The sequence below is a fragment of the Calypte anna genome, chromosome 1, assembly GCF_003957555.1.
Source record: "Calypte anna isolate BGI_N300 chromosome 1, bCalAnn1_v1.p, whole genome shotgun sequence".
NCBI lineage: Eukaryota > Metazoa > Chordata > Aves > Apodiformes > Trochilidae > Calypte > Calypte anna.
This window is the reverse complement of record NC_044244.1, coordinates 133,874,232-133,899,616: the sequence shown is the minus strand read 5'-3', so window position 1 is coordinate 133,899,616 and position 25,385 is coordinate 133,874,232. Positions and strand designations below refer to the sequence as shown.

General features: G+C 37.1%; 1 protein-coding gene across 5 annotated transcripts in view; it reads left to right on the top strand.

Annotated features, from left to right (window-relative positions):
* Window positions 1-25,385, top strand: part of MGAT4A (alpha-1,3-mannosyl-glycoprotein 4-beta-N-acetylglucosaminyltransferase A) — an 80,337-nt gene that overhangs the window by 43,922 nt on the left and 11,030 nt on the right. For 4 of the 5 annotated variants that reach the window (XM_030445630.1, XM_030445611.1, XM_030445624.1 and 1 more), the window contains exons 6-12: window positions 4,473-4,519; window positions 5,104-5,217; window positions 5,831-5,906; window positions 7,889-8,003; window positions 17,034-17,164; window positions 17,791-17,898; window positions 18,277-18,470. In XM_030445630.1, the coding sequence (XP_030301490.1) occupies window positions 4,473-4,519; window positions 5,104-5,217; window positions 5,831-5,906; window positions 7,889-8,003; window positions 17,034-17,164; window positions 17,791-17,898; window positions 18,277-18,470 (785 nt within the window). The remainder of the gene's footprint in view (window positions 1-4,472; window positions 4,520-5,103; window positions 5,218-5,830; window positions 5,907-7,888; window positions 8,004-17,033; window positions 17,165-17,790; window positions 17,899-18,276; window positions 18,471-25,385) is intronic. The other variant, XM_030445637.1, reaches the window with a different exon arrangement.

The following is a 25,385-nucleotide window of genomic DNA, read 5'->3' as shown; positions in this document are numbered from 1 at the left end:
AAATGACATTAAGAAGCAAAATCTAAACCAAAGACAACATTTTTCACTTGATTCCATAGCTAAACTATGGGTCTTGTTGCTACTGGATATTGTGAAATATGAACCTATGGAGTCTGAAATGAATCAGACAAATTGACAAAGAACAGATTCAGGACAAGGTATTAAATATAATGGTATTGATACCACTCAGGCCTAGGAATTATAAATTCTTAATAAGAACTGGGAAGTGTATGAAGGGAAGGAAGGTTAATTCTGTACATAGCCTGTTTATTGCACCTCTACATTGTAGTGGTGTGATTGCATCTCGGGTACTGTGTGCAAGTACTGGTTTGGGTGCCTCATTGTAAGAAGGACAGCAAAATATTGAGTGTGTCCAAAGGAGGGTGACCAAGATGGTGGAAAGCTTTGAGGGCAAAACTTGGGATCACTTGGTTTGTTCATCCTGGGGAAGAGAAGCTGAGGGCTGACCTTATTGCAGAGTCAAGGGAGGGGCAGCAGGAGAGCTGCTCTCCAGTAGCCAGTGGCAGGATGTGAGGAAATGGAATGAAGCTGCATCATGGGAAGCTCAGATTGGATATTAGGAAAAAGTTCTTCACTAAGAGGCTTCTCAGTCACTGGAACAGACTCCCCAGGGCAGTGGTCACAGCACCAAGCCTGTCAGAATTCAAGGAGTCTGGAAAACACTGTTAGTCATACAGTTTAGGTTTAGGCTGTCATGTAAAGAGGAGGGAGTTGGACTCAATGATCCTTATGGGTCCCTTAAAGCTTGGCATGTGCTGTGATTCTATGATTATATCCCTATTATTATGCATCTGCAACTGGCTAAGATAGTAGGTAGACCTTTGGTCTAAAATGTCATGGTTTTCCTTACATTTTGAGAAACAGTCCCACCTTCTGTCATTCTTCCAAATGTGAAATAGTTAGCATTTAACTGTAAGAAAGGATTAATTCTTAAAGGTAGAAATCTCAATTTTTGTCTGATAGTTGGCTACCTGTTAACTTTCTAACCTTTTGTTTGCTGGCTAATATATTTTACTACTTTGTGTACACACACTTTATGTGTACACACATAAAAATCAATAAAGATTGGAAAGTCCATTGCTGCTCTGGTTCTTTGTTTTTATTATGAATAATAATGTTTGTTCAAACAAACTGTATAATAATTGCAAATTTGAAATGCAGCATCACCTAAACTAAGAAGGTACTTCAGAGAATAGGTGGGGCAGCATCTTGTAAAAACTGAGGAAGTTGAAGAACTTATTTCACTAAAAGTCTGAAACTTTGGTTTGTTCCACAATGGACTCTCAGTTTACTTTTAGAGATTCATCAAAGCACTCTATATGTGTCCCTCATCAATACTGCTGATTCAAGGAGTTAAACCTTAGATGTTGCCATGTTCACAGGCTTCTGACACTCTGTAGACCTCATAAGGTGAAATTGTCTTGCTGAAAGTTCAAATGGGCTCAAGAGGATACTGGCAAAGTACCTTGAGGAACAATAAATACTATTTCATCTGTCTCAGGAAGTAATTTGAATTGAAGGTTGTCAAAACATGGATGATAACAGGAGAGAGTATTGTGTATGCTTTTTCAATTTTTTGCTATGTATCTGTCCATGGCTGCCACTGCTGGAAGCAAGATGCTGAGCTGGATCAGTCTTGGGTCTGATCTGGTATGAATAAAACCAGGAAGATATCTTACTCCAAGTGTTTTTACTTTCTCTCAGAGATCACTGATTTCATATGGCTAGGCAGAAAGATCTGAACTGATACTGTAATAACAACCCCTATTTAGGTCTTTCTTTAGTTCCCAGAGATCCACCAAACAGGACAAACTTGTTTTTAAGACTCCATGTGATTCATTGATAAGATGCATCTTTGTGGCTGGCACTGTTAACTCTTCAGTTGTGATCTCTCACATTTTTGCATCAATTCCTTTAATCTTCAGTGTTCCTTTTCATTCTAACAGTGGCATCTCCTTTTGCACAATGCTGGTGCAGTGATTGTTGGTTCAGAAGGAAGGTTACCTACTAAACCAGAAGTGGTACTTGCCATATCTCCTTTCCTGTGCAGGTAGAGCAGACCATCCTGACTTTGTTTGATAGCAGAGGTCACAATATGAGGTTGGAAGTTCATATCTCTTTAATGTGAATCCATTGTGATTGCACCTCTGGCTGGGAAGCTGCCAACCTTTTGCATGAAGGACACAAATAAAGGGAAGTAGAAAAAACCCCACAGCCCTCTTTTTTTTTTTTTTTTTTTTCTTTTTTTTTTTTTTTTCTGATTGTGGTGCAGTCTCTATAAAAGTGTGAAGGTGGTTTGTTTTCTTTTAAGCCAGGCTTCATGGTGTATCTGTGAAATAGGTCAAAACTACATTCACCCTAAGGAACATAGGAGATTTGTAGTAAGGCACAGGCTTGTGACCAAATATATGCTTCCAATTGGCATGAAGTTCAGTATTTATTTTAATCTCTGAAATACTGTGTTTCTACTTGCTATGGTTATGTGTGTGTGTGTATGTGTGTGTGTATATATATATATATGCCTAACATTCTTGTCTGCAGTTACAGTGTGGGCTGTTTAACAAGTATTTGAGTTATTAATGCAAGATGGGGTAATTAAAGTCTGGCATGCTAACTGCAAATTCAGATTCTTTGTCTTTTTCCTATGGCAACTAAACATCAATTTTGGTATTTTTAATGTATGAAATATTTTATTTTAAAATGTTTCAGTTAAGGATGGCTTTATTGAAATTATTTTTAGGTAGTGAGTAGGTCATTGATTTGCAACTGTTATACACAGCAGAAAAAGTTTGGTCTTACACTCCATTCCAGTAATAAACTGTGAACAATCCATAGGTGTATATAAAAGCTTAGTGATGTATTGAAGTCCACATGGACCTGTGAATCTGCCTGCGTGGAGCTCACTGCAGGATGAGGTTTTAATTGGAAACACCTTATTTGCTTATTAGAATATCTGTCCAGCACTAGGCATACCAGCAAAATATATACAAAAAATTTACAACAAATGTTTTCTACTTGTATGTTGTTGTAGTATTTTGAACCTGATTTGAAAAAACCCACTGCTGTAATTTTTGGAAAAGTGTGCGTCACCAGCATTATGTTGGATTTCATGAAAATAAATCTTTAAAAATAGGAATGGTGATTTTTAAGATCAAAAGGAAGCACTTTTATCAAACAAGATTAGTGGTTCTATAGAAATGCTTGGGAGGGTTTTATTCTCTGTGTGTATAATCCTTTAATGATAATCTGCATTACAAATTCATCAGAAAATATATGAACTGTTCCTTTGTTTCCAGAATTTCAAAGGCAGTTATTTCTGCAGAATCCTCAAGGGCCACAAGAATCTGGGTTGATTTGTAAACTGTAAATTTTGTTTTGAAAACTGATAAATGATGTTTCAAATTATTGCATTAGTAAGTATAACAAAGATCAGGATTTTCTGTCACATCTCTCTCTTTTCCTGAAATGCATGTAAATGGCCAAGTGAACCAGGTGTGAATCAGTCAGTTTTGGCAAACTGGGTGATCTAGACTTTTCCAGAATGTCATAATTTATATTTTAACCAACAAGGATTTTTTAGGAACTGTGCATCTTTAAGAACTGAGTGATTGATAGGATTGATAGTGCCCCAAGTTTAATCTCTGATGGCAAAAAACAACCCTAGACAGGCTAATAGTGTGTTCAACAAGACAAGAGGGCATGGTCTTAAGTTGTGCCAGGGGAGGTTTAGGTTAGATATTAGAAAGAATTTCTTTATGGAGAGGGTGATCAGACATTGGAATGGGCTGCCCAGGGAAGTAGTGGATTCTCCATCCCTGGAGATATTTAAAAAGAGACTGGATGTGGCACTCAGTGCCATGGTCTGGTAACTGCAGCAGTAGTGGATCAAGGGTTGGACTTGATGATCTCTGAGGTCCCTTCCAACCCAGCCAATTCTATGATTCTATCAATGTCTGTGGTTGGGGCATCCACGATTTAAATGCAAAGTTTAGGAGCTGTATTCTTGAAATAAGAGTGTGTGTTCAAATCATGTTTTCCAAAAGATTTCCTTGGCAATACTTCCTTGGTCATTTCATATTTTTATTATTATTATATAACAATAGTATGAAGTACTTCCTACACAAACACTCGATGATCATTTTGTCATTAAGGGCATGAGAGGTTGCAAGAAAATGACAACAGTTGAATTAGAATTGTCTGTTAAGAGCACATATGAGGCAAATATTTTTCCACTCTGTTTTAAAAAAATTTGTTTCTTCTCCCATTAGACATAAGACAGTTATGTGTGACAGTTATGTGTTGTATTCCTATATTACTCAAATAATCTTACATGCTGACATTGATTTTCAAGTACAGCTAATTCCAATACTTATTTCATTGTCTTTTAAAATGTAGCTCCAGAACTGTTAAATATTCCATTTGGGTTTTTTTGTTTGTTTTTTTTTTTCCAGACTGATCTTGATTATGTTAACAGTGTTGTTGCAAGCCTGGAAAAAGAGTAAGTTGTAGTTTTAGTGGGGGACTTGTTAATTTATTGGTGGGTTTGTTGTTTTTTTTTTTTTCCTCCAGGTTGTGCCAGGTTATAAAAATATTCTGGAAGTATGAGAATTTTTTTTTTAATTAGGGATTTTGGCTTTCAGATAACAAAGTAATAGATGACAAATTAAGGGGCAGTGATTCCATCAGTTAAATTGTAAAACAATAAATGGGGTTAAATTATTAAGTATAACGTAAGCAGATGGGATTGGTTTAACAGTAATGGAAATTTTTAATATCCATGTTACAGCCTTGTATTTCCTACAGTCAAAGGGAGCTATAAAAAAACCTCACTAGATTCTGAAAAAAAGGTAAATAAATGTTTAGAATCTAGTTAAAATCTGATTACTGGGCAAGAGGCTATGCTGCATTCAAGAAGATGCTAAGGAAAACAATTTATTTTTTACATGCTATTTTAATTTTACATGTTTCATTTGAATAAGTCATTATGGTCACCAAACATAGTAACTGTACTAACAGAATGAGAGGAGAACATCTACAAAACTTGGAATCCCTCCTGTGACTTCAGAATGTTTCTGTTGACAGGTTTTCTACAGAGATCAATTCTGGCTTGGTGGAAGTAATAGCCCCTCCTGCAACTTACTATCCTGACTTGACAAACTTGAAAGAGACATTTGGAGATTCAAAAGAGAGAGTGAGGTTAGTTTATTCCTCCTCATCTTTTCCTGTCTCCTCCCACACTTCTGGTGTTTATGAAACTGCAGTGGGATGTGAATTCTTGAAATGGTTTCTTATTGTTATTCTCAAAAGTGTGGGGATGCTGAAAGTGCTCTGTGAATTCATCTCATTCTTATCTGCATGCTGTTCTGTGCATGGTCAGAGAGCCTAATGCTATGTCTGGTTCAGTTCATTTAGTGTAGAATTTAGGGGGGACAAAAGAGACTTGGCATACTTTTTTGATGTATCTAGACTTTTTTCTGTACTGTTTTTCTTCCCTAAATTCTTCCTGAAACATGGCCTAGAGCCCAGTAATTCCTGCTGAATTACCATTTAAAATGTGTATGTGTGTTTAGTGAAATGTCAGGTAGTTCTCAGAAAATGAGATTCAAGTTCAGTTTTATGTCTGTGTAAAAGTGTAAGGTGGAAGCTTTGCTTTGTTCTTCTCCAAGGATTTCCTGAGGGAACAATGCCAAAAGCAGCTGTCCTAACATTTCACTAATTCATAGTGAGATTACTTTGCATTGTGAACATGTATGGTTGAAATAGATTTTTTTTTTTTTTCATAATCCTTAAGCTTTTAATTTAATTTCAGATGGAGAACAAAACAGAACTTGGATTATTGTTTTCTTATGATGTATGCCCAGAAAAAGGGAGTTTATTACATTCAGGTAAATTTCTCTTCTTTGTTTTGAGACAAATTTTCAAATGAGTCTCCAGAAATTATGCTGTTGAACACATCAAAAGGACATACACAGAACAGAGAACTGGATTTTGAAGTTAAAGGAGGGCATTAAGTATGAAGGTTATGGCATATGAGGAAGTAATTTGTGGGGAACACTGTCTCTGAAGGAGAAAGTAATTTGTCCTATTCGACTTATTTTAATCTTAAGATGCTTAGTAAGAAAATTGAAGGAATGCAAACATCTTAACTGTCTTTTTTTCTTGTATCCCAAATGAGTTACCATTGCCTAGGCAAAAAGCACTGGTGTAGTTTTGAGTAGAAATTGAGCTAATACTTTTTGTTACTTTCCCTTGAAGGCAAGTGCAGCATCATTTTGTTAAGACCTTTGTGTATAGATACATTTTCAATGTGTTTTCTTATTTCTTTTGTAAAGAGGTTTCCAAGAATATAGTTTAGCAATTCTTAAATTTTTGTTAGCTCAGAAGTGCTCCTGTCATGTCTCAATGCTTTGAAGTAGAAGCGTTACCTACAGTTACTGCAGATTCAGAGAATAAATTACACTTATAGTCTGTATTTAGGACTGTGTCCCTTGGGCATAAAGCCCCACTCATTTCAGCAAGCTTTTTCTCTCTGCTTTTGGAGAGCTGTTGGAGACTCAGCTCTTCTGGAAGCTTCACAGCTGGTAACATGAGACACACTTTTTGAAACCAGGCAGTTGCCTAAATATTAGTACCAGCCCAGAGAAAAAAAAGCATGAATGCAAAAAGAAATGAAAAAAGAAGAAAGGACAGTATAATCATGGTCCTTAAAGTGGTGGCCTGTGCTCAATATGAATTGAAGGGATTGTAGCACCACATCTTGGCAGTTCTGCTGCCTGAACTAAATGATTAATTTGGACTATGCACCTGTTCTTCTGTTGGACAGCTAAAGCCAGGTGAAATGAATCTCAGCTCTGGTGCAGAGAAGATGCCTCTTGTCTCAGAGGAGAATTTTTTTTCAGTGCTGTTAGGTGCATGAGTAAACAGTCACTTTTGTGTATAAATAATAGAAACATTCTACTTGTTCTCCTTATGATGTGACTTAGTCTAACATTATTTCATGGATGGTTTTTCTCTGGAGAGAGAAAAGCAATGTTCTGAAGTTATTGCTGTAGATACATTTGTGGATTCTTACTACAGAAAGATTCTGGATTCGTGTTGTGGTTTAACCCAGCAGGGTTAAAGAAAGAACACCATTCAGCTGTTCTCTCACTTCCTCCCCAGGAGGATGGGGGAGAGAATTGGAAGAAAAACTAAAAATTCACGGGTTGAAATAAGGACAGTTTAATAGGACAGAAAAGGAAGGGAAAATAAATATATATATATATATGCAGAAGAACTGATGCACGAAGCAGTTGCTCACCACCCACTGACCAATACCCAGCCAGTTCTTGAGCTGCCACTGCTGCTCCCCAGCCAGCTCCCTCCAGATTTATTGTTCAGCATGTTCAGCATGGCATTATATGGCATGGAATATCACCTGAGCCAGTAGGGTCAGCTCTCCTGGTTCTGTCCTCTCCCAGCTTCTTGTGCACCCTCAGTGTCCTCACTGGCAGCACAGTATGAGAAGGTAAAAAGTCCTTGACTTAGTGCAAGCACTGCTCTGCAACAACTAAAACATCAGTGTGTAGTCAACATTTTTCTCAATCTGATTTCCAAAACACAGTATTATATCAGCTACTAGGAAGAAAATTAACTCTATCCCACCTGGAACAAGCTCAATTAGCTCTCCACAAAAAGACAGACTGTGATACTTACAATACTTATTCTTGGCCGTTGCATCTAGTTTTCATAGCAGCACTTGCATTAGAAATATATGTCTATGTTAGCAGTGTATTATAAGTCAGTATTTCCTAGCTGTACATTTTTTCTATTGCTTTGCTGGTGCTTTTTAAAATTTATGTTGATATCACTGCTGCTTTCCTTCTAGCTTGAAGATGATATCGTTGTCAAGCAGAATTATTTCAGCACAATAAAAAATTTTGCACTTCAGCTCGCTTCTGAAGATTGGATGATTCTAGAATTTTCTCAGCTGGGTTTTATTGGTAAGAAAATTTTCTCTTTAGTAATTTGAAGGAACACATTCATCCTCAGACTCTGTGAATTAATAGTGATCCGACTTCAAAGCTATCTTCTTTGTACCAGAAATAGACCAAAAAGTAGAAAAGAGTAGAAATTTTAGGAGATGTAGTTTAACTCCTGGAGGTTTTTTTATCTTTTTTTCAGTTGTTTCATATAACTTCTTATCACTGAGGCAAATTCAAACTGCTGGAAAAGATGTTTTAATAACAAAAAATTAATCAATTTGTAGAAATGAGTTGAATTGCAAGCAATGACTTTGACTGAATTCAGCTGCCATTAAAACAAAAATGTCATTAAAAGACAACTGACTGAAATAAAAGAAAAAAGCATGAAAACCAACTTTACCTAAAATAACTTCATTGGTGTTTGTGCCAGAATTTCCAAGATTCAGCAGGCATCAGTTTGTCTTGCTTGCAAAGCCTGTTCTGTCTTTTCCTTTCTACCCCAACAAGGGGAAATGATGACAGGCTGCTCCTTCTTAAGTGTAATTAGAGTCTCTCTGTCATTAGCAATGAAAAACAGTGAGAGAAGCTAACACTGCAGCTCGGGCTGCTGTGGATTGACTACCATGCTGCTGTTGAAATAATTTTCTAGTTATTTGCTTTTATACTAATATCTATTGAGAGGTGCTGAACTTAATTAAAAGCAATGAAAAAAGTTTTGAAAGGATTTTACAGAACAAAAGGTTATTTCATTACTGTACTGATGTCTTGTGATCTGTTTAAAAGTGCTGAGCTGGAGATATGCAAGGGAAAATGAAAAACTGTCGTACTGTGGAGATTCCTCTATCTAGTTAATACAAAGGATTCCAATGCAAAGGCTGTAAATAGAGCTCAGAACAGGAAGAAAATCATACATATTAGAGATAAAATGCAGTCCTGAGTTTTGTCATTCTCTTGGAAGTTCTTATTTTTGTTTTGGACCTACTTTCTAGAGATTGGCTTAATTTTTTAGCTCAGTGACCCTTACCAGTTGCAAAGAGTGGGGATGCATCTAGATTGCAGAACTGAGAAGGCTGGCACTGTGTGAATGGCAAGCACTATCCTGTTTCCAGTTCAGCATCAGGTGTGCTGCTGAGGCAATCATTCCCTGACTTTCAGGGTCTCAGAGATTCCCTGAGTTGAAAGGAAAACAATAACTATTGTTATAACTAAACATGCTGTGCTAAGGTACAAAAAGGTGCTTTGTACATTTGGCTGTCAGTCAGAACAGAACCCCAAAAAGCAATGGAGGGGAAATGGGCAGAGGGAAATCTCCTTATGTATCTCCACATCGTAACTGATCCACTTCATTGCCTTGGGCTACCAACAGAGATGCCCTGTTGTTGAAGTAGTTATGATTTTGTAGCCTCAGAGAAGGGAGAAATAGGAAATGCAGCTGTCTATCTTGAAGTAATGAGCATTTAAATAATTTAGTTGAGCTTTTGCCCTAAATAAGCTTGTCTCTTCTGTTGGGGAGCCCCCAGCAACTCTGTAATTCTCTAGCTGCGAGGACAGGTTAGGCTTTGTTTCTACTTTTAAACAGTTAAACTTGAATTGTTGGCTTAGTTGGGGTTAGAGTTTTAAGCTCTCGTCCTAATTGCACTCAAAATATAAATTCTGTATCAAGTTCCTGAGCTATGGAAGTAATTTACACTTATTCTACATTTGTTTAATTAATTAGTAGAGTGCTTACAAAGTCTGACATGTCAAAATGGGCATAAAACCAGTTTAGGACATGCACTGTCTACCCCATGTAGATGTATTTCAGATCACTTATTATTTATGTATATGACACCCCTTTCAGTTCTCAATGATGATGTAAAAGGCACGGTGCCCAAGCCAGAAAGGGATGGTATGTAGTTCTTAATACCAAGATTTGGCTTAATCACCTGGGCAGCTGTTTAAAAATGTTTTAAAGTTGTTTTTCTATACTATCTCTATACTTTCAGTGTTGGCTCTGAAAATAATTGTATTGAATTTAGTTGCTGTCTCCTGCTGTTTGTATTGCTGTTGTTTGTACCTTGTATCATATTTGCTTCCCTCCTTTTTATTAGATTATGACAGCAGAATTTCAAATGCATTTAGCTACACATCTTAATGTTGCTTTTCTAGTTGGAAAATTAGATTATTTTTTTCCTTCTGATTTAACTACTTATCCTGCTTTTAAGTTTGGAGACAAAGATCAAGTTTCACGGAAGTGAGTGAAGTTTCTGGCTTTGAAATACATTGGTGAGCTATAGCCATATATTGCATAGATTTTTTTTCTACAAGTAATGTAGATTTTCCTCATCTATGGTCATTTAGTGATGTGGAAAGCTCTGGAGAAGAGCAAAAGTAGTTGTAACTGAGGATGAGTTTTATGTGTAGTTGTCTGTGAGAAAGTAGAGTACTGAATTGTCTAGATGCTGCAGATGAGAAATATTCTCTAAAAAAGAGAGGTGTTGCCAATTTGTTATAGCCTACTGGAAACTTTGATCAACTTGCAAGTTCTGCTAGGTAGAAATGTTTTCTTTCAGAGTGTATTTTTGAACTGAAAATCTAATTTATGCAAGTACTACATGAAGAAGTGGCAAATGCAGCTATGTAGGCTGACAGCAGGATTATAGAATTCTGTCACCTCTGCTATACAGCAGAAGTTGCTTGCTTACTTTTTTTTTTGATCCTGAAAGCACAGTCTTAAGTGCCGTCAAGTATCTAATAAATAATGGGTGAGATATGTGCTGTTTCACCAGGAAGCTCTATGAAGATCTATCTTCTGCTCTTTTGGATTTTGGCTTGCACTGTGGTCCTTGACACAATGTAGGAAAGTCCTGCTAGCTTTTCATGAGAAATATTGGTTTGTCTTCCAATTGCTCGTGAGTTGAAGTGTTTTCCAAAGGATCTGCAGTACTCTGTGCTGTAGCTAGCATGGCAGCTGCCACAGCTTGTATTGTTGTTTGTTGTTTTATACAATTCCTCTGAATCTTACTGTGCCCTGATGTTTTAAGGCCTATTGTTCTGATTATTCTAAGTTTTTATGATTACAGTTTTGCTTAAGCTGTCCACATAGTTGAAGCTTGGAGAAGAGTTGATCAATTAAATATTTGAGATTTAAATAACTTCAAAGACTTCTTGGTTTTAATGCCACTAATTTGCATATCATTAACAGGGAAAACATTGAAATACTTCAACTCTGGTTAGAATATGTGCTTGCAAGTATAAAATTATTGTTGGTGCAGACCAAAAACATTTAACATGAATGTTTATTCAGAAGAATGGAAATTAATTATTTAGATATTTGCAGTTCAGAGAACTGTAGAAAACAGTTTTTAATTTTGTGTGTGTCTTGTACTGGCCAACAAAATACTGAGAGGGCCAGAACAGTTTATGAAGGATAGCATTCAAGTGGACTGGAAATCAGATAGTAGTTGTGGCAGAGCACAATAAACAGCAGAAAGTATTCCACAGTTTTTTTTTTTTCAGTCCTGGCTCTCACCTTTATCAATATAGATAAATCATATGGAGAATGTCCTCTACATTTAGTAAATTTCTAGGGATTTGTGTAGCAAGATTTTACCTTTGAGTCTAAATTCTTGTGGATTTTGAAATTTCTTTCCAAGGGCAGTTTGGATGCACCCAGAATCTGAAATCTCTGTTTTCTCAGCAGAATCTCCTTGAGTTATATCTACTCTCATACACTGTATCAAGTGCATGACCACGGTGCAGGATGAGCCATTGCTTCACTTCTTGCACATTGTCTTTTGGTTTGAGGCAGTGTGTGCTGGGTTTGGTTTCTCCTCAGGTCTCTTTGGCTTGATGATTTTTGACTGTATTTTGGGGATGGCCAGTGGGCAATCTGTGTGCTGGATTTGGATGGAATCTCACTGGCTCCATGACTCTCAACACTTTCTTCATTGTCACAGCTTAGCAGTTTGGGTGGACCACAAACCTAAGGACAGAATTCCTCTCTATTCCGACCCCTGCAAAGGGAAAATAAAAGGGGAATAAAGACCGGAGACTTAAGTTGGAAAATGAAAGCAATTGCATACAGATTTACTAACACAGGGAAAGGTGATACCATAAAGGATAAAGTAACAAAGAATATATATATATATATATATATATGTATATACACAGCCCGATAGATATGGGCTCTGATGAGCAGGTGGCAAGCTGGTGGTAAAGGACAACAGCCCAGCCAGCAGCAAGTGGAAAAAAAGAGTCTGGAACTGCTGACTTTCCCCATCTTTATAGAGTATGGCAGGAAATGGAAGGGAATAGATCCCTCCCTTTGCATTCCTCACCTCTGAGAGTCCAAAAGCCCTCCTCATATGGTTCCTCCTGTTCATACCATGATGTTCACACAGCTGTAGGGGAGACTGCAGGACCTCAGCTGATCCTGCTTCTTGTGGCTTGGCTGTGGCTTAGGGAAACCAGGCTGCTGCTGCTACTGCCACTTAGGAGGCCAGGAAAGGGCTTCACTTCTTCGGATTCAGAGGGTCTGGGTTGTTGAATCTGTGGAGCAGGAGTTGCAGGGCAGTGAGGGATACAGAGCTAGGAAGTGCAGGGGCCTGGTTTTGAGCTGGTGCAGGAAGTGTGTTCTGGGGGAGAAAAGGCAGACACTGATCCATGGCAATACAGCTGTGCTGTGCTGTGCTGGTGGTGTCCTGAGACAGAAATGGGGGTCCTGAGACAGAAGAGGGATGATGTGTTATACTGAAGGGCAGGGAGATGGGGAAGGTGGTACCAAGCTGGGTGTGGAAGGTGGTGACAGCATTTTAGTAGGTAATGTGTAGCTGTCTGTCTTTGGTTACTGAAGAGAGCTGAGGGTTTGTCTGCAGAGCAGGGTGTTGCCTGTTCTTCCTTGCTCCAGTGATCATTATGAATTACAATAAGAAGGTTTTTGCAGCACTGTTGAACCCTTCCACTGTGCTGGGCAGTATAATTTAGAGAGGCTATTTGGGTCTGAAGATGGCAGTGCAGATACAGACAGCTAATTTTTACCTGGAATATTATGTTTGGTTGCAGTTGGATGTATCAGGGTTTTTTGTTTGGTTTTGTTGGTGGTTTGGTTTTTTTCCCTGGTTAATTGTGTGACGTCACTGTGTTAAGTGGAATATTCCCCAAGTCCAGAATGGTTGACTGAGTGGTTGACAGTAGTATATCATTATAGGCTCAGAGGGCAATATCTCTGGTCCTATACGAATTTGCAGTATGGAAATAAATAACTTGATATCTTGTTTCCATTTTAGAATAATTAGAATTCCAAATTAGAATAATTTAAATAAAGGAAATTAATAAATTCCTACTCTGACCTTCAGTCATGTTCTCTATTTATGTAATTCTACATAAGGATCCTGTACCTTAATGTTCAGGCTTTAAGTGACGTGGGCTCTGAGTGCCTTTTCACCACAGACGACAGCTGAACAATAATGTGGGGATGTTTTTGTCTTCTGGGTCTCATGGTGCATCTCTCTGACACCATGTGGGAAGATCCAGTTCTTGTGGAAGTAGGTGCTGACTGACAGACTGCCTCAGCAGGTGTGATCTGGAAACAATGGATTTAGCCCCATAAACATCCTAGAAACATCTGATGAGTCCCATTTTACAGCTTATGTTTATTTAAGGTTTCTCATGTTTTTCTCTTCTCCTGCCCCATGCTATTAAGAGTAGTAGGCAGAGGTGGATCACCAGGAAAACTGGAAGCTCATTTAGTTGGAAGACAAGCTGAAAGAGCTGTTATTCTACATTAACATTTTACACACTATACAAATAATGATTGCTTCTTACCGATTTTTAAATATTTATTTCCACAAATAATGTTAAACAAATATGCCAACAATATGGTATGTAAATAGTACCAATGTACTAATAAAAATCATAATGTCTTTCTTTTGTCTTTAAAGAAGAAAGCTTTGTGAGTTGTCTCTTCTTTAGTGGATAAAATTTTACATAGAGTATTTTCAAGTGGAGTTGCCTATTTAGGGACCTCAGTGCACAAACACAAGTAATGTCAATGCTTTTGTTCTATAAACAGCAAAATTCAAGGTTTTTGTAAGGCATAACTGATTTAAAAATGTCTTGAACTCAATGAATGTCTTACCACATTAATCCACCCTGCTGGGTGAATAGTCTGTTTTATGAATATAGGATCATTCCAACCTATCAAATAATTGGGATTTTTGTCAGGTGCTTCTTCTGTATTTGTTGCACTTCTTGATGTAGAACTCAGACCCATCCAAATTAATCTCAGAATTCCAGAATAAGCATTATTTCATTGGCTACTTTGTTACTTAGTTTCATATGTCATAAAGAACTGAGATCACATCAGAAAACATCCTTGTTTTCTGGAAAGGACAAGGTCCTTTAGTGATCTCCTAAGTATATATCCTCTTTCTGAGATAAAGAGGATCCTTGACAAAGGATCTGAGATAAAGAGGATCCTTGACAAAGGATCTTCCAATTCAAGATCCTGGCATTCTTGAAACAAAAATCCAGATGTAAGAGTTTGATACTTGACAGTGTCAGAGTGTACATAGCAGGTTCCTGCAACTTTGATGCTTTCCCTTAAAAAACATCCTTGTTACTAATATATGTCAGCTAAGAACCTGGCATTCTGTATCTGCACTGAAATGCTGTATAATATGCCAGGCTCAGTCACCTGGTTCAGTTGAGAAATTTTCTCTGTTACAACAGGGACTTGAAATCCCAGTTCCTCGTTTTCTTGTTTTTATTTATTTTTATGCTGCCTTGCAATAATCTTATATTAATTATAGACTTTAGTGAGCCTCAAAAAGAAAGAGAAGTAACTGATAGTCCACATGTATTTTCACACTGGGAGTGATTATTTCTCATTAATTAAGTCTTTTTGCCTTTAGTGTAGTAGAGGTTCAGGGTGATACTTCAGCTGTATGCTCTCTTCTGTTTGTATAAGTGTGAACATCCTCCTTACTGGATAACTAAGGCAGACTGCTTGCACTACTTCATTTCCTCTCAGTCATCTGCTCACGTAGAGTGCTACACTACTGATAGTATTTAAGCTTAATATGAAGCATTGTTCCCTATTTTTATTGTTTGTTATCCAGACTAGCCTATAGAATTCCTTTGTGGCCTTTCCAAAGAGTTTTGGCCTCTTGTAGATGAAAGCAATTCCTATTTTCTGATTTAGTGTGGGAAGTGTTTTTGTCACCTCAGGGAGAAACCTGTTCCTAATGTCTACTCAGGCTGTTCTTCCTACATCACAGGATTGCTGTAGTTGGAAAAGATCTCTAAGATCACTGTGTCCAACTGTCAGCACCCCCTCCAAAAAATCACCATCCCACTAGAGTATGTCCTGAAGTGCCTCATCTAAATAATTCTTTTAATACCTTCAGGTATGGTGATTCCACCACTTCCCTGGGCAGTCTGCTCCAGAGCCTGACTACTCTTTCAGTAAAGAAATTCTTACATATTTCATCTGAACCTCCCCAGTGCAAATTCAGCTCATTTTCTCTAGACCTATCATTACTTACTTGAGAGAAGAGGCAAGAGAAATTATTAGGACCTCTACCACCAGTAAAACTTGTTATTTAAAAAGCCTGTGAAGGCCTAATAGATTACAGATGGGGAAAAATACTTTCAAACACCCAAGTGCTTTGTGTTAATGTATTGTACAGAACTCCCAAGTGTGGTCACACAGAGGACTTGTATTAGGAAAGAGATTGACTCTGTTGGACTCTGATCTATTAATCGTACCCCAAGAGCCTGTTCCTGTCTATGTCAGCACTGCTCACACCTCAGCACCATCTGCAGAACTGAATCACTTCAGCTAATGTCCTCCTAAGAGATTAATTACTGTGTAATATCTTCCTCTCTTTCCTCCAGCATTTTAGCCTAGCAAAGTAGAGGAAGACTTCATCTGCAGATCTGATGAGGTTTTCTCAATCTGCCCTCAAATCTGGAATTGCCTTTGAAAGTTTAGTTTACACTTAATCCCTGGTACAAGCACTTGTCAGTCCACCTTCAGTCATGGACTGATTCACTCCCAATTACACGTTGCTCCTGGCATTGGTGTTTTTTTACAAGGCAGCTGCCTTATGTGCTGCATTCAGTTCAACAAAATAGCCCAGTGTATTGATCATCTTCCTCTTCAGGCATCTGTATTCCATCTGTATTCCACAACCATGTTAAAAGTTGTTCATGTTGATAGGAAATAGACTTTCTTCATCAACATAAGTTGCCAATTACTTTGCCAATTACTGTTTTAAGCCTCACAGTTTGCAAGCTTCCCAAGAATCTCCTTTCATAGTGCCAACCAGAATTCCTTCTGTACTTGACCAAGCAGTCATGGAAGCCTCAAAGTCCTGGCAGTACTTGGCAGAGAAGTCCTGCAGTTTTTACTTTTGGGAGGGACTTAGACTTCCTACTAGGCAGCTGTTTGCTTTCAGTGTGGCTAAGTGGAAAATCAGTGTGAATTTGCTGAATGTGCATTAAATTTTTATTTTCAGAAAAACTCTGCTGTGTGTTGTTGCTCTTCTTTTAAATTGCTTTGTCTGTGGTTATGGTCTAGTAGCTTCCTTCCTTCCTTTTGATTATTTACAGAGAATGATCTGGAGTTAGTAGTAGGTGTTCCAGCTCTGCTTTTTGTACCTAAAAAAGCTGAAATTGTCTGACTGGGCAGATGACACTTGTGACAGCTCTGTCTCAGATCGTTGAAGTGTACATGTGGCATGGAGAGTAATAGACATGAATTCATAACTTTCTCTATTCTTACAAACTTACAATTTCTGTTCTTAAGGAGACTGTGTTGTTGTATACACTGAACATTTTGTTAGCAGCAAGCTATATTACAATGAATTCTTGTTTGAATAGTTCATTTATTTAGTTTTGCATAGCTAAAAGGTATGGAGCTTTTAATAACATTGAGAATTCAAGTTGTTCATTGCTAATGTTTCTTGTCTTTGTACAAACTTATTTTCTATTGCCTCACTGATTTCAAAAGACAATGTTCTCTTTAATCTAAATTAACTTGAGTTATTCTTAATGTCATCACAGGTAAAATGTTCCAGTCCCCAGATATTACTCTTATTGTAGAGTTCATATTTATGTTTTATAAGGAGAAACCTATTGATTGGCTCCTGGACCATATCCTCTGGGTGAAAGTGTGTAACCCTGAGAAAGATGCTGTAAGTTTGTTTTTATTATAAAGCTTCTAAAATGTTCTTGTGATGGTGAATGAGTTGGTTTTGGAGAGCTAGAGGCTTGCATGCTTACTCTGTATTATGGTTACTGCATGCCCTGAAAGATTTTAATCTTTTAAATTATCTTTTAAATAATCTTTTAATTTTAAACTTTAGAGAGACAATTCTCAGAAGCATTATAACTGTTACTGTTTCAGATTTTAGAGGTGGATGCAATAGGATGAAAAGCAAAAGTCTAGTTAGTGGAGCAGTCCAAAAATGAACACACTGAGGCCCTGCAGAAAGCCATTGCTTGCATTGCAGTCACACAAAAGATTCTGGTTGGGGAATAAACTTCTGATTTTGGTCTTTCATTTCTCAGGTAGCAGCCTTGCTGAAAGACTGAATAAACAGGTTCTGTGCAAGAACCTGGAACAGTATTATATTTGAACAGTGATCCTGGTAGATTTCTGGAATGACAATAATTGAATAAATCTAGGTTATCTTTTGATTCATGTGGCATCACGTACTTGCAGTGAAACCTCAGCAACCTGGTGCTGGCTTTATTAATGTGTTGTGGTTTGTTTTTTTCTTTTACCCCCACCTCCTGTTTTCCCTTCCCTCCATTTCAGAAACATTGTGATCGACAGAAATCTAACCTACGGATACGCTTCAGGCCTTCTCTTTTCCAGCATGTTGGTCTTCACTCCTCACTAGCGGGGAAGATCCAGAAACTCACAGTTAGTAGCTAAAATTTTTCTTTCTTTCCAAAGCAGGCTGATTAAATAAAAATCTTTGTAGCCTTTGAGAAAACAGGCACTGACATGTTCAAGCATGTTGTATATTACTCCAGTTGGAATGAAATCTGATGTGAAGTGGTTACTGTCAAGTATAAGAAATGCTAATCTTAGTTTATTTTTGTGGATTATTACCAGGGATTTTTTTTTTTACTTTAATGACACATTCATCATCTTTATCAGAAGCAATACAATACACCTAAAAATGAATAAGGCATTTGTTTTCCATTTGATGCAAGTGTTCAGTGTAACCACTTGGGAAAAAAACCCTAGTAAAATGGTTTATCTGACCAGCATGATGTTTGTCTTTCTTTCAATTAGGATAAAGACTTCCTGAAACCATTACTGCATAAAATCCATGTGAATCCACCTGCAGAGGTTTCGACATCTTTAAAAGTCTACCAAGGGCATACATTGGAAAAAACCTACGTAGGTGAAGATTTTTTCTGGGCTGTCACACCAGTTGCTGGGGATTATATCCTATTTAAGTTTGACAAGCCAGTCAATGTAGAAAGGTTAGTAATTATTTACCTTTGCTTTTGTATGTAAAACTGTTTGTTCACCAAGAATGATCTACGTTAGAATTTTAGGCTGTCATAAACTAAAGTGAAAGGATGTGGAATCTTGAGTTGAGCTCAAACTGCATTTGTCAGTGTTTTCCCTCTAATTCTTTTACCATTGTAATTTTTGTCTTGCTCTTTTTGTTTATTTATTTTATATAATCTGGAGCAACGCAATTGAAAACCAGTGCTTCTCTGGCAGTTCATAAGAGAATTGAAAAGAAGCCTATTTGATTCCATTTGTACTTGGTTGTTCTGCTTCTAATTACAGAGCAATTGTGCAGCATGGTGTGTGGCACAGTGTGTTGTGCCCTGCAGCCTTGGTTCCTTGATTGTCCAGATGAGAAATCTTTCTGGAGCATAACACAACATCCCCAGTCCTCAAAGCTGAGAACTCTGAAGGGTGATGTTTTCTAGATGTAGTTTCAGGTCTTGAAAAAAGTCACCATGCAAAGATTCCAAGTTGACTTACTTATAAAAATTAAAATTTAACAAAAAGAAGAAAAGAGAAAAAGGGAAGAAGGATGCTCTTGAAGAACAAATATCTGTGAGGACTAAAAGCGACTTCTCTTTAGTGACCAGGCAGATTAAATAAGCATAACAGAGTTTGCATTTTAGAGTGTAGTCATCCTTTAGCTTTACTGGGACTTATTTACTGTTTTGCATTTTACTGTCTTGCCAATATAGCAGAAAATAAATTGTTTATTTAGTGCCTGTTCAAGTGGTGCTATGTTAGTGGATTCCTTTACCCCTTTCTTCAGAAGCCTCATGGGTTCTTTTGAGGCCAGTACATATAGTCTCGTAGAGCAAAGTTTCTTTAGATCAATTTGACTGGGTGGTTTTCTTGTGAAGGAGGCCTTTTTCCAGTCCTGAACTGAATCCAATTAGTCAGCTTCTGTGCCTTGGTAGATCATCAAAGGCTAAGTCTTCACCTTGACTTAGTACAGCACTTGAAGATCAGTAGTTTCTTTGTTGCTATGTTGTTCCTAAGTAGTCTGACCTGTGAAACTCACGTTTGTTTTCTGAGACATCAAATTACTCAGTTGATTGCTATGGTTTAAAAGATTTTCCTGGTTAGCTTTTCAAAATGAATGTGCTGAGGAAAATGACTGCCATACCTCTTTGGATTAAATGCAGAATCTTTTTCATCCTGTGCCAGCGGTTAAAAAATACATATTTTTTCAACTCAGATGTATGGATTAGTAGATTTCTTTTTGATCAAATTTTCCTTTCAAAGTTAGGAAGTAAAAATCATCCAATTTGTGTGTTTGGGTTTTTTTAAAGAGAATTACATACATCTATGAATGGAATAACTATAAGCAGCAAATGTTGATCTTGGGTGTATTAGAATCAATCAAAAGCACAACAGCAGTTTTGGAAAGGATTACTAGCAAGTGTTGTAGGTCAATGCTGTTATTTAAAAAATGCCATATGCAGTTCTGATGAAAACATTTTTTAATATAAATTACCTTAATGGTGATGGAATTGAGGGAATGAATAAGTGCTGTGCAAAAGGTGGGAGGATAGTGTTCATTATTGTGCCCTGGAAAATTGTAGCTAGGTCTAAGCCAGTTACATCCACTTGCTGTATTAAGAATAGCCCTGGTAATAGAGGTTGATATGATTGTAAAAATTTTGTTGTTTCTATTTATTGAAAAAATGCATTATAGTCTTAGAAGAAAGGGAATACGTTGTATTCTGTTGCTTTCTCAAAGGAAGTCCTCTAATTAGAATGATGCTACCTTTCCAGACTTAAGTTTAACATTTTTGAGCTATCGTCAATGACTAAAAGTTTATTATGATTTTAACTTCTATTGCCACAGAGTCTTCAAATGTAGCATCTTGCCTTTCTGAAGTCAGTGACTGATTAAGGCTACTGGTTATGTGATTTCAGATTGTTAGGGACTTGCTTTTGTTTGTCAATTTAACTTGAGGAATAACAGATTGAGCAGATTTTCTAGATGAAGGTCAACTAGGCCTATGATGTTTCCTGGTACTGCAAGAATAGTTATGACCTGCGGGCTGAAACACAGAAAAGAGAAAATAAGATAATAAGATCAACCAGAAGGAAAACTTACCTGATGGGGAGGTATATCTGACTGTGGGAAATAAGAGTAGAAAATACATTTTTGAAAGCCATCTTGTGTTTGTGAAGGCATGCAACAGCTTTTTCTTTTTCTTTTTTTCTTTTCTTTTTTTTTTTCCTTCCTGTTTTTAAGTAATAGAAAAGCTCTTTGAATTTACAGAAAACTTTTCTGCTAAATCAGCTTGAGGTGTAGCTACTTAGTAACTCCCATAGTAAATTCTTAATGAACAAGTTTTTTAGATGGAAATATTGACCACACTGACTAAATGAATGGCAGGTCTCTTACACTATGACAGAACACTATCTTGTTCCTATGCTGTATTTTTCCATGCCAAATGTCTTGCAGAACTGAATTTCAAGTTTCTGTTAAGTATAGCAGTTAAGTAAATAGTTTTCCTTAAGTCTTAAAATATTTCCTTTTCGAGATCTGAGAGTATTATCAGGGATAACACTGGCAGCAATCTCTAAACAATCTCTAAATATAGCTTAAGGTGAAAACTGAGCTCACTTTGCTTGGGGAGAAAGTAACATCTGCAGCAAGACCTGCTTGACAGATCCCTTTTAAATACTGAACAGTCAAATAATTGGTGCTTGTTCTAAACCACACCTGGAGAACAAACACGTGTGCATGGAAATTGTCTAATGCTTATTTTAGTAGCAGCCCTTGTGCTAAGTCTTTTTAGGTTTATTCTGAGCAAAAGATCTCCAGCTGCAATGCTGATGCTTAATAGTAAGCTAGAATCTCATTCTTATTTTGCAATAAGAAGATATGTAACTCTCAGCAGCACATCCTTGAGAATGATCCATTGAATGTCCTCTCAAAAAAAAGAAAAGCAGTATTTAAGGTGTGGTATGGGTTCTTCCATCGTGGGTTTTGTGAGGTTGTTTTGTTTAAATAAATGGGTGGACTGTTTTCTAAATGCTCAAAACAGCCTACACTGTAAAGATGGTAATTACTGAATTTCTGTTCCCTTAGGTTGTTATATAATTATTGAAATCCACGTTGCTATTTTTGTATGTACACTGTGGTTCAAAGCACATAATTATTAAAACTGATAGTTATATTTCACTTGTATATGAAGCATTTTTTATTCCTACATTAAGGTCAGTACTGAATGTAAATTCACTTTCTGTGCAATAAATGCACAAAATAAATAATGCACACGTTAAAGATACTTCTTTTCTTTACACTGGCATCTTCAGAGATGCCACTGAAGAATGTTTTACTTGAGCAGCTCATTGTGGAGTGCTTTCTATTTTGGACATTGCTTTGTTTGAGAGGATTTTGTATGTAGGAAGCTCTGAAATATAGGTGGATGAGTAGTGAATCTTGAACAGAGGTAATACATTTTGAATGTGATCCTCTTTTAGAAAAATGCCCAAATCAAAAACACATCCTAGACAAACATTCCATTGCAGCACTTCAATGATGCTGATGTCTATCATCAGCACCACATCCATCTCTTTTTTGACGTCCTAAGTTTCCGAGTCCTCCCTATACATGTGATTTACACAAATCAGTTGTTCTCTGAAACCAACCCATGCAGTAATTACATGGAGGAAGCCCTGGGAAGCACATAACCTATCACTGTTTTGATTAGACTATAGTTAATACTTGTCAGCTTTCCTGCAATTGGAATTCAGAATGGATTTTTATAGAAAAAAGGGTTTCGGGCTTTTTTCTGTATAAATTGCTTTCCAAAACTTTTGCTTATGAAAAATAATAAATTTTTTAAAAGCTGCAGGAAAAGACAAGGATGTGGAAAGGAAAAAAAAAACAAGCCACCGAAAACACCACCCCAACCTCAACAGTGTGGATAGATATATAAAAATTGGCTTTATATTTTTAAAATATGAGACTCTTCTTTTCTTGTATGTGATGGCCTTATAGTTCTACTTTGAATGTTTTCAAAAGGGCTAGAAGAGTTTGTTTTGGGGGGAGGGTGTTTATTATTTGTTTGTTTGTTTGTTTCAATTCCCCCTTCACACACACTCTGTAATTGCCTCACTTGTTTTGTTCTTTTAGTGAGTTATTGAGTAGTCATCCTAACATTAATAAAGGGATTTTATGAGGTAGAACTTGCTGTCTGGAATTTTGGCTTTAAATTTAAATCTTAATACTTAGACAAACCAGCCTATAGATTAAATTTACTTCTTTGTGTTCTGATATTTGCATTGATAACAGATGTGCAATGTTTGAGACTAATCATCTAATTTTCCATGTTGTTGACTCTGGAATCCCTAGGAACACATGATGTTAACCTCATATGTATTTCCTGTGGCATCTCCTCACAACATAGAAGTCCCACTCATGCAAGTGTTATGCAAGAGAGGAATATTTTGACTCTTTGAGCTAGAAAATTAACATACTGAGTATGAAGAGTATCTTGATGGGCTGCTGCTAGCTAAACACATTACTTTGTCTGCCTTGTAGTTATTGTGACAGTGCTGAGAAACATCTGCATAAAAAGTAACAGTAACTCTCCTGTTTTTAGTGCCATTTCATTGTAGAGGAAAATAAAACGAGTTTTAAAAACTGTTTCTCCACCACTGAAAATCTAAAACAGATTTACTTTTTATTTTAAGTAGAAGGAAATAATCAAGAAAAAAAGTTTCCCAGAAGTTACTATGTTTGTATCTAAAATGTAGTTAATTATCCATCCTATGGGATGCAACTACTTCTGTGGATAGGGAGATACGAGATCAAAAGCATTACAAAGGAAAAAAAGCTTTCTAAGAGCTTTCCAAAAGTGGCAGTGAAGAGGAGCTTTCCCATCCTTTGCTTTTGCAGCAACAACCACTTCACACCTAGGGAACTGTAAAATTGTTTGGGTTTTAGATTAATAGAGCTGTAACTTGACTGATGTATTAGCTGTTCTTTGTTCTCAATCACTGTTCAGGGTAGAAATTCTCCTTTGGTGCAATGCTTTTCACCTTTCTTGGGCAATTTTAGCTGAAGTAACACATGCGTGCTCACACACAGAGAATGTATGATTTAGAAGTAATTTTGTTCTGATTCTAAAGCTGTAGCCTAGATTAGTGAAGTTTAGCATCATCTTTCTTTTATTATGATTTAATGGTGGTGTCAGTTTATAGGAAATATTTGAAATTTAATTTTGAGATTTATTAGTTCAAATGTTGTACTGTTTGTCAGTATATTTCAGGTTGGGTATTTTTAGTGTATAAAGCAAAGAGAATTTGAGGACTTGGATTTCTGTGTTTACATAAGCTTCTGTACTAATGAGTAGAACATCCTCAAATGGATGCACTGACAGTAGGGATTTGGCAGGCAGGCTCAAAGCCACTGATGCTATTTGCTCCAGGCATGGAACTCTGCCCATAACAATGAGGCGAGAACTTTATATGAAAAGGGAGAGGGGGAAAAAAGCAAAGTATGGATCAGAGACAGAAGAAAAGAGATGTCTGAGCCAAGGACATGCTGCTTCTTCCCTAATGGCACTAATATTCAAGATTTGTGTATTTGGCAGAGTTCCTTGGCTTACAGTTCTTGGTCAGAAATCTTAGAGGCTTAATGTTGTTGCCTTTATGTTAGATGTCTAACACCATCTGAGATACCCTAAATACTTCACCTGATTTCCAGAAGACCTTGTGTCTCTCAGATGTCATCATTTCATCTTGCTGGGCTATGAAGAGGTCTCAGACCCAAGTGCATCTCGACAGGTGTCACATGTCCATGTTTAAGAAAACTAAATGAAGTTGTTATCTGTGCATCAGGAGAATTAAACTGGGAGGAAAACAAGTTTATGTCCACACACATTTAAAAAAAAACAAACCAAATGAAACTAACAAACCAAACACCCCTCAAATCCCTAAAGCATTTCTCTATTTTGCTGGATTAAAAATTCAGCAGAAGTAACCTTTCAAAAGAACACTAGGACCTTTTCACTAATATTGATGTGGTGGAAAAATAAGTAAATTCCTTAAAGAGAAAAGCAAAGATTTCAGGACAGAGTAAACCCCTCCTGTAATAACCAACCAGACAACAACACAAAAAAAATCTCCAAAATTCAAACAAACAAAAAAATCCCCAACCACAAAACCCCAAACCGCCTCCAAATCTAAAAATTTAAACTAGTTAAAGTTAATGCCAAGCCCTTTTATGTTACAGCTGATGTGTGTTATATTCCAGGGAGAGCAGTGCAGGTTTAGAAAGCTGCTTTCATGGTCCTCACTGGCAAACAGAAAGCAAGAAACCTTATTCTCCTGGGAATAAGTTGATTTTCTTACCATCTAGATGCCTACTACTCATAATGCTTAGTTGGAGAAAGTTATGAAATGATATGAGTAACCTTATGAAAAGATTTAAATTTGCTTTTGATTTGGTGTTAGGAAATTTGTTTCTTGGGTATGTGTTAGATAAAAAAACTGGGACCCCTCCCCAGAATCTACCCCCCTCTCCTCCTCAGTCAGCCTGCTTTGAGGTCCTCCCACAAATGTGAGAAAGTTCTCTCTTTTTGTCCTGCTGGTTTGGCACTTCTCTGAATGTGGGGAATTCATCCCTTGCAACTCTCAGGCATGCAGCCCAGTTTGTAGACGGACAGTTTGACTGGCTGCTTTTTGGCAGAGGAAATTAGATCTTAACCAGGCATTTTGCATATAAATTAATGGGGTGATTTGGGTTCTTTGGGTTTGTGTTGGTTTTGTTGTCTTGGGTTTTTGGGGGGTTTTTTTGTGTGTGTTTTTTCTTTTAAAGGAACTGAAGCAACAAGATGAAAAAGCTCCCAGTAGCTTACTTGCCTACTGTGAGTATTTGGCAGGTGTAT